At 31.7% G+C, this 9,968-nt stretch overlaps 1 protein-coding gene across 1 annotated transcript in view; it reads right to left on the bottom strand.

Moving 5' to 3' along the window:
• Positions 1 to 9,697, bottom strand: part of LOC137639030 (integrin alpha-5-like) — a 23,605-nt gene extending 13,908 nt beyond the window's left edge. The window contains exons 1-6 of the mRNA XM_068371348.1: positions 9,548 to 9,697; positions 7,405 to 7,547; positions 6,983 to 7,077; positions 5,580 to 5,721; positions 3,703 to 3,743; positions 1,849 to 1,903 (exon numbers count right to left, since the gene is read on the bottom strand). Of these exons, the coding sequence (XP_068227449.1) occupies positions 1,849 to 1,903; positions 3,703 to 3,743; positions 5,580 to 5,721; positions 6,983 to 7,077; positions 7,405 to 7,547; positions 9,548 to 9,648 (577 nt within the window). The 5' untranslated portion in view covers positions 9,649 to 9,697. The remainder of the gene's footprint in view (positions 1 to 1,848; positions 1,904 to 3,702; positions 3,744 to 5,579; positions 5,722 to 6,982; positions 7,078 to 7,404; positions 7,548 to 9,547) is intronic.
• Positions 9,698 to 9,968: the final 271 nt, after the last annotated feature.

The following is a 9,968-nucleotide window of genomic DNA, read 5'->3' as shown; positions in this document are numbered from 1 at the left end:
TTCCATTTAATTGCTTTTTTAACCGTCTATGATAATCGTATATCAAGTACTGGTTTATAAATTCCTGAATAGATTCACTATCTGCAGTCACTGAAGTTCATTGTTTTATCTTTTACATTCCTGCTATTTGGGGAGAATCCTGCTATCAATTTAAGTTTTAATAAACATGACACAAATTGTTCAAGAGATTTATCTCTAGCCAAAAGCTCAAAACATTTTGTTCTTCGGAAGACTTTTTCTTTATGAAAATAATCTCAGACAAGACTTTACCTTACTTTCTGGATATAGAAGGTGCGATTATTAGATATATAATTCATCTCTCATGTGTCATCCTTTCTGGAAATAATTTGCACTTTAATGCTGAAAAGTCCCTGTTTTGTCAGATGACTCAGAAATGTGCTGATCAGATTTATTTTTGTACAAAAATTATGATACAAAGTTTTCATTTTCTATATAACCCATGCTATTTCTTTTATATTATACCCATTGTTGACCCTTCTTTCCACAGAACTGTACTACACTAAAACAGTCGTTTATCACATCATTTCACTTACTATATGCTATCCTTTTTTTACGCTTCTCACGCTATCAGTAATAATTTCGCAGTCAGTTCTTATATATATGTATATATATATATATATATATATATATATATATATATATATATATATATATATATATATATATTTATATATATATATATATATATATAAATATATATATATATATATATATATATATATATATATATTTATATATATATATATATATATATATATATATATATGTAGATATATATATATATATATATATATATATATATATATACATATAAATATCACCCACGAACGGCATTTAATACCGAATTCTATCTTGGGAAAATATATCCACTTGGAATTCATTTTATGGTAACAGCTTCTGGCCGGGTGGAGATTCGAACCCCCACCTCTGCGGCTGGAAGCTATGCCTACAGTGACTCTACCGAGTGAGCTATCAGAGATATTAAAAGTTTATGACAAATCTCCATACATATTCCTGTCGAATTCAGGAATCTGTTCATAGACTTGAAATAAACCCATCTCCACCATGATAGCTGAATCGAGAGTTTGTAACACGTGGTTATTTTAAATGAACATATATCACAAGCACACGTGATTTTAATCAATGTAAATATCACCCACGAACGGCATTTAATACCGAATTCTATCTAGCTTCCAGCCGCAGAGGTGGGGGTTCGAATCTCCACCCGGCCAGAAGCTGTTACCATAAAATGAATTCCAAGTGGATATATTTTCCCAAGATAGAATTCGGTATTAAATGCCGTTCGTGGGTGATATTTACATTGATTAAAATCACGTGTGCTTGTGATATATGTTCATTTAAAATAACCACGTGTTACAAACTCTCGATTCAGCTATCATGGTGGAGATGGGTTTATTTCAAGTCTATGAACAGATTCCTGAATTCGACAGGAATATGTATGGAGATTTGTCATAGACTTTTAATCTCTCTGATAGCTCACTCGGTAGAGTCACTGTAGGCATAGCTTCCAGCCGCAGAGGTGGGGGTTCGAATCTCCACCCGGCCAGAAGCTGTTACCATAAAATGAATTCCAAGTGGATATATTTTCCCAAGATAGAATTCGGTATTAAATGCCGTTCGTGGGTGATATTTACATTGATTAAAATCACGTGTGCTTGTGATATATGTTCATATATATACATATATATATGTATATATATATATATATATATATATATATATATATATATATATATATATGTGTGTGTGTGTGTGTGTATGTATGTATACCTATATAAGCATGTGCACATACATTCATATACTTACATTTGCTGCTGGCTAAACTAATACTGGGACAACTCATGAAGATAGCTGTATTATCCTGCAAAAGAATAAAAAGTTTTAATTGCATTGTCTGGAAAAATTCTGAGTAACAGTTTTTGAAAGACTTTCATTCGTAAAAACTCCATTCTTTTTTATCATAAATACTCATCCGGAGTTTACCTACCTAAAGGTAAATGACAAATGAGATAGGTTTCATAAATACTAATTTTACAATACCGTCTCCCAAAATAATATCATGAACTTGGGTTTCATCTACTCGTAAATCTTCAAATTAAGCATTATTATTCACGGATAAAATTAATTCAAGTACTGTTAAATTTTTCCTGAGCAAGTGGAAGGCCATGGTACAGAGGTTATGGCACTACACAAGACTAGAGAACAGTGGTTTGACTTTGGAGTGTCCATCTCCTAGAAGAGCTGTTTACCATACACTGTTAAAAAAAAAAAAAGAAAAAAAAAAAAAAAAAAAAAAAAAACGTAATTCTAATCAGGAATTCTCCGTAAAAATACACTGTTCTCAGCCTTATTTCAGTAAAATACAAGCGACCGTAATGTCTACCCTTCTTTGCCATTATCTTATACGGGTTGGTGACCGTAATATCACTCCTTTACGTCAATATATCCGTTTTTAAAACGCAAATGTCTTGCAACATTTATTCTAGGATTTTTACCGTTTATTCTTTTTTTTTTTTTTTTTTTGACAAATTTTTAAGTGTAGCTAAAAAGTCTCCTTTACCCTTAACAAGTGGAAAGTGGCTACTGGACAATTGCAGTGTAGTAGTACAATGATGTTCTTGCCTTCTCCTTCTAATGTAAAGGGAATGACGTGGCAACTTTCTTTTATTGATAATTTACGCGTGTTCTTTAATATCATGACCACCCATTCATCAATCTTCATATATTTTTAAATCCATATACTTCCTGCGATCTTTCTCTAGTTTCGGTTACTACTTTCATCACCCTTCTTTTACATTTTCCTCCAGAAGAGTGTAGGAGAAACTATAAATTTGCATTTTATGAAAATGGTAATATTGATATTTGGACTCTTGTGAATTTAATCCTGTCAAATTATCAAGAAAGGATCCAGTAGCCAGTTGAATTAATTTAGTGTCTTGGACACTGCTGGTGAGGGGTTTTATATATAAATATACAGAGGATATTTTGTAAATCTATCAATGGGGAAAGAAAAGCGCCATATATTCGTGAAATGATTATTAAAGACATCGTGCAAGTATTTAAAAAAAAAAAAACTAAAATGATCACATTGCTGTTTCATGAATTACTAGAAGATCACGAAAAAAAAAAAAACTTTTTTTATGTATTCATGTCATTTTCGGAGCAATTCGGTGATCTAAACTAAATTAACTACATAATCTTTAACGTGTTTTGATAAAAAGGATAAATTAGATATAATTGTTTTTAAAGTGTCAGCCTTCCTCATTGTTTTAGAATAGTAACTCATTTTCAACAATCTCAATGTTTCATATAAGAGAGTTGAATAAGTAATTGCTCTTGCCACGGACGAGGCAGAAAAATACAAAACTGCGGTTAAACTTCGTTTCAAAAGTATGAGAAATAATACTTTTATCATAGCCTAGGCGTATTGCGAGTTATATTTCATTGAATATACTTATACTTATTTAGCTTAAGATTTTATATAATTTTTATGGAGTTTCTTAGACACTTCTTGTTTTAAAAAGAAGTAAGCATATCTCTCTTAGTGCAATGCTACCTAACATTTTCTCATTACTCCTCAGAAGTATTATACTTCTGAATAGTAGTGAAGTACAAAGGAAAACTTTATAGTTTGTATTCATAATGATTTACATAACTTACCTTGGAAAAAGCAGCTGAAAACCCGCAGTATACGAAGTCGTCTGAAACATTAAACAGTGATTAGACGTTGCAATTATTGAAGATCAGCATAACTTGCATATTCTAATGAAAAATAACGTTTTCACTTATTCTTTTATAAACAATAATGGACAATAGTCAGTAGTTTAAAAAAAAAAAAAAAACCTGTTTACCTGAGTAACGAGATAATGTAGGGCCGTGTAATCAAATTAAACATTTTAGGTAGTGCCATTTCTCTAATACCTGGATTTGGAGGCACATTGGTTCACATTGACAGTATTTTATACATACAGTATATATAGTATATATGATAAATTTTGCACATTTTTACGTGTTTTTCATATTCAAATAAGCCATATATATTTTGATATATTAATGTCTGGATTCTCTTAACGACCTCGGGATCAGAGCCCCAGGCGAAATCTCACAAAGACAAGAGCTTGGCTCCGGCCGGGAATCGAACCCTGGTCGGCAAGCTTATATAGACAGTGACTAACCCATTCGGCCACGAAGGAAGATAAAAGTCAATGACAATTCTACTGTACTTATACCCGTCGAATTCAGGTATTTTGTACTTAGAATTGAAATCAACCCATCTTCACCATCGTAGCTAATTGGTAGTTTGTTACTTGGCATTCAATTAATGATAAATTTTGCACATTTTTACGTGTTTTTCATATTCAAATAAGCCATATATATTTTGATATATTAATGTCTGGATTCTCTTAACGACCTCGGGATCAGAGCCCCAGGCGAAATCTCACAAAGACAAGAGCTTGGCTCCGGCCGGGAATCGAACCCTGGTCGGCAAGCTTATATAGACAGTGACTAACCCATTCGGCCACGAAGGAAGATAAAAGTCAATGACAATTCTACTGTACTTATACCCGTCGAATTCAGGTATTTTGTACTTAGATTTGAAATCAACCCATCTTCACCATCGTAGCTAATTGGTAGTTTGTTACTTGGCATTCAATTAATGATAAATTTTGCACATTTTTACGTGTTTTTCATATTCAAATAAGCCATATATATTTTGATATATTAATGTCTGGATTCTCTTATGGCTTATTTGAATATAGTATATATATATATATATATATATATATATATATATATATATATATATATACACACACATATATATATATACACACACACACATATATATATATATATATATATATATATATATACATAAATATATATTCTGTACGTGCGTTTGTCTGTATGCGTTTTCTGTAGACATAACTTCTTTTCTTGCTATGGAACATTAGGCTTCTTTGTATAGTTATTTGGGTCGTCCGACCGTTTTTTTTTTCTTCTTTTTTTTGTAATAAAACAATGTTTTGTTAACGGACAATTTTGAAAAAGTTATGCTTAGTCTAATTCAATAAACCATAAGTTTTCCTTAATTAATATTACTATTATTATCATAGTAATAGACTTAGAAACCTTAAGTATTCCTGATAGTAGTCATCCCGTTATTATTATTATTATTATTATTATTATTATTATTATTATTATCATTATTATTATTATTATTACTAGCTAAGCTACAACCATAGCTGGAAGAGCAAGATACTATAAGCCCAAGGGCTCCAACATGGAAAAATAGCTCAGTGAGGGAAGGAAATACGGAAATAAAATTACGATATAAAAAGTAACGAGCAAAAAAATTAAAAATTTTTAAAAACACTCAATACATTAAAACGGATATTTCATATATAAACTATAAAAAGACTTATATCAGCCTGTTCAACATAAAAACGTTTGCTATGGTACTTAGTGGAGAAAAATGATAAATGGAAACCAAAAATATTGTATGCTATATGCCGGTAAAAGATATTTCTTCTCACCTATGTACTCTTGGCTGCCTTCATTTGGTTTTATTCTCACTCCAGATGAAGAAGAAGAATCGAGTAGTTCACATTCACCGAGTGTTTTGTAGGAGCGTAGTTGACCTCTTTGGAAAACATTGTATGACTGCGGCGCGCATACCTGGGGAAATCATAAAAAACAGTACTGCATGTGTTTCCTAAAAGCTCATATACTGTAATGCTATTGTTTTGTATCTCTCTCTCTCTCTCTCTCTCTCTCTCTCTCTCTAATAATATAAAAACCAGATTAAGCTTGCCATCGCAGGTTTCACATTGTTTGAATTTTTGTGACAATATTGCCCTTAACTGTTCGTATATATGCTCGTTATCTTGTTGAATAGAGCTACATTCTGCTCGCCTCTTTGTTAATACCTAACAGCTACCTTATGACAGCTGCCTTATATTTAACAAGATATCATTATTTACCATAAAGAGTTCTAGGACATATACATCATCTTAGCTGTTGATTTGGAAATGTTACTTTAAAGGCGGGTTTACACGGCCGAACAGCTCGCCGAGCCCGGTTGTCGAACCTACTTGTAGAACGGCTCGAAGAGCTTTCAGACAGTACATCGAACCTCAGTGTGCTGTGTGCTAAAACAACGTCAACATGTCTCTCGACCAAGACGATTTGATAACCATTGCTTTAGCAGTGGCACTAGGAAGGAAAAAAAAAAGATCAAAAGAGAGAAATTTCGCAATTATTTGCGTATGGATGAAGACACGTACATTGATCTACTGAATCGTCGTGTCAGCCCTTTCATTACTTATGAAAATACAACTATGAAGAAGGCCATAACTCCACGTGAAAGACTGAGTGTCCGCTATTCCTTTGTTTCTGGCTACTTTATTGGAATAGTCTTTTGATTTAACTTCATAAAGCTGGATGAGCTCGATATGCATGTATGAAATCAAGTACGACTTCCTTCTCATTCTTACTTTCATTAATGGCAGCCATTATTCATTTCTTTGATGATGTTTCCTCTAGCAGGTTTGAATAACAACTGAGGTTCGATGTTCGACACCCGTTCACACATTCACACCGTTCGTCTAACAATGTAGCTCCGCCCACAAAAGTCAAGATGAGCCTGACTTTCATCGAGTCGTTGGACGAGCGCGCTCGACAACCAAATAGCCCGTTTACACGCTCGAACATCAATTCAAACACAGGGTTGTCTTGGTCGAACCAGGCTCGACGAGCTGTTCGACCGTGTAAACCTCGCTTCAGTGTCTTGCATCATTTGACTGGTGATGTCTACATAAAGCGATTCTATAAAATCTGCTCTGATAATTTGAGAGACAATTCCAATAGATTAGACGTTTTTATTTACGCTTTTATCAAATACATTAATCACCAAAGCAAAAAAAGTGTAATTACCTACCAAGAGTAAAGTGTTGTTTATTCCTCCAGCTACTATAGTTGAACCGAAACCATACTCTTCCAAGTTTCTCGTCATATCCTGTGCGTCCGCTATGTCTGTAAGAAATCATATTATGAAAATACTTAATTTATCTCTCTCTCTCTCTCTCTCTCTCTCTCTCTCTCTCTCTCTCTCTCTCTCTCTCTCTCTCTCTCTCTTATATATATATATATATATATATATATATATATATGTGTGTGTGTGTGTGTGTGTGTGTGTGCGTGTATTTATACTCGTATATGTTTATTTATATATATATATATATATATATATATATATATATATATATATATATATATATATAGCACTTATCCATCTAACCACCTGACGGTCATCGAACGTGACTTATTAATCAAATCTAAACAAATAATCCCAATACTTACCAAAATTTCTTGACAATAAATCGCAGCTTTCATAGGACATATCTTCAGCAAACTTGCACAGGAAAACCGCTCCTTCTTTTATCGGTTGATGCGGCAGCCTGCTTCCTCCAGAGATGCTGTATCCCGGAGCACCAATCACAAGTCTGTAGATAACGATAGCATTCTTGTAACACAAATTATACTTTAGAGACATGGTTCACCGTCCTATGTTTTTACACTGTATATATATATAGTTAAAATTCACAATAGCATAGTGATAATTTAAATACTTTATGATTTGTAGTTTGTAACTATTTACACCATTCATTATACTAGAAAGCATATTATCGTGATTTCTCATTTCACTGATACATATAACATTAAAAAATCCTCAGCATTTAGAATACCGATATCTGATTAACTACTTGGGGTCATAAAAAGAATAATTTTCAGTCTCAATTCGGTTTAGTATACATGAAAAATTCCGGAAGTTTGAAGGAAAACAAATGTGGTACATGATGTAAATAACATATTTGTTATAAATACAATGCAATTTGCAAAATGGTTGGTTGATGATAATGATGAAAATGATGGCCTGGTGATGATGATGGGACTAATGAAGTGAAGATGTTGGAACAAGAATCTCAATCCAATGATGATAAATTTTAGCTTGCATAGCATATATTGACTTTGTTATGCTCATGATTATGGTGTCTCATTTCTATGACACTTTAACAGTATGTGCAAACGCAAATATTTGAATACCTCGACATTGGGTTATTATTATTATTATTATTATTATTATTATTATTATTATTATTACAAAACTTATGATATTGGTAAAACTCCAGAGAGTTGCCAAATATGAAAATAACTTAATATCTTATTAAATGAAATGCTGGTACATGTGTTGTGATTCAGTTAATGTTAATATTACGCATAAGATTGCTGCAGATTATTGACTATTACATAGAAACATAAACAAACTCACATCCATATTAGAGTTCCTTGGTAAGAGATATATCTGTTGATGGAAACTGCAATTCCAAATCTTAGGCTTGAAGAATGCCCGTAAATAAGATAATTTGATTTGTGAATCTATACATTATTTTGTGTTACAAGCGAAGCTCCATAAAAATGTACATATGCATTTTCAATTCCCTGTTGATAGACTATGGAATTTGTAGATATTTATTCGTTAGAGGTCACCAGATATAATTCCCGTATTTAAATCTTATGTGTCCTCAAGACTAGGCAACTGATTACTAAGCGTTCAATTCATCTTTGCTTTCGTTTTTCTACAAGTCTTGGAAGAAACTCTTACATTTATATTTTCTTTCTAGCTTCCCACGTTTAATTCTAAGATGTTTGTAATTTATCTAGTAAAGTTTTATAGAAGTATATATATCCTTCCTTAGATTATTTAACCTCTTACCTTACCGCTCTAATGTGAAAGGGCTTCAGAAGAGAAAATCTCAAATGAATTATAAAAACATATTGTGTATTTGAAAATAAACTACACATGAATGACCCAATTACCATTATTTGAAAATATGTTATGAAAATCTATTCTATTGTCGTGAAATATATTTCAATCTATTATGATTTAATGACAACGCTGATTTCAGTTCTACTTGCATGGACTACTAAATTTACAAATTATTCACCAGTTTTTAATGTGACCAAACAGAATCAAACTGGTTTGCTTATGATAAAAAATTATAAACTAAATACATACAGGACTATATATATATATATATATATATATATATATATATATATAAATATATATATATATATATATATATATATATATATATATATGAATATATATATATATATATATATATATATATGTATATATATACATTTATGTATATATATACATATATATATGTATATATATATATATATATATATATATATATATATATATATATATATATATATATATATGTATATATATATATATATATATATATATATATATATCAATGTAAAGTAACTTCAGGATGAGTTAACAGTAGAATAAAAACCGTTTGAAGAAAGAGAGAGAGAGAGAGAGAGAGAGAGAGAGAGAGAGAGAGAGAGAGAGAGAGAGAGAGAGAGAGAGATTAGTATGTATTCAAGAACTTGAGTTTTTTCAAAACATTCATGAACGTACCTGGAAATTTCATCCTTGCTCCAAATGGCCACACTAAATCCGAAGTTTGAACCAGCTGGACCAATTACAGAAACAGAAGTTTTGGTGTCGATGTTAAACATGACTGCTGGGCGAAAAAGCAGTACTCCCAAAAGCAGGATTGTGCCTTTTCCGAACCTGCAAAGATAATTTTTAGTATTTCCCAATTATGTGATTACCGATCTCGCTACTATAAGGAAGTTTCGTCCTTAATCATTCAATTTTCTATATAATGTATAAACTAGAACACACTCTCGGTAGATCGCATATCTTATTTTATATCACGTTGTATATTACAAGATCGGCAATTGAATTATGCACATTTTGGCACTAGTTTCATGCAAACCAGATCAAAATTGGCCACGATATGGTAAAAAGACTTGTTTGACCTTTTCGTTACATT

This window comes from Palaemon carinicauda, chromosome 4 (assembly GCF_036898095.1).
Source record: "Palaemon carinicauda isolate YSFRI2023 chromosome 4, ASM3689809v2, whole genome shotgun sequence".
Lineage (NCBI taxonomy): Eukaryota > Metazoa > Arthropoda > Malacostraca > Decapoda > Palaemonidae > Palaemon > Palaemon carinicauda.
Note: the sequence above shows the minus strand (reverse complement) of the source record. Positions and strands in the feature narration are given on the sequence as shown.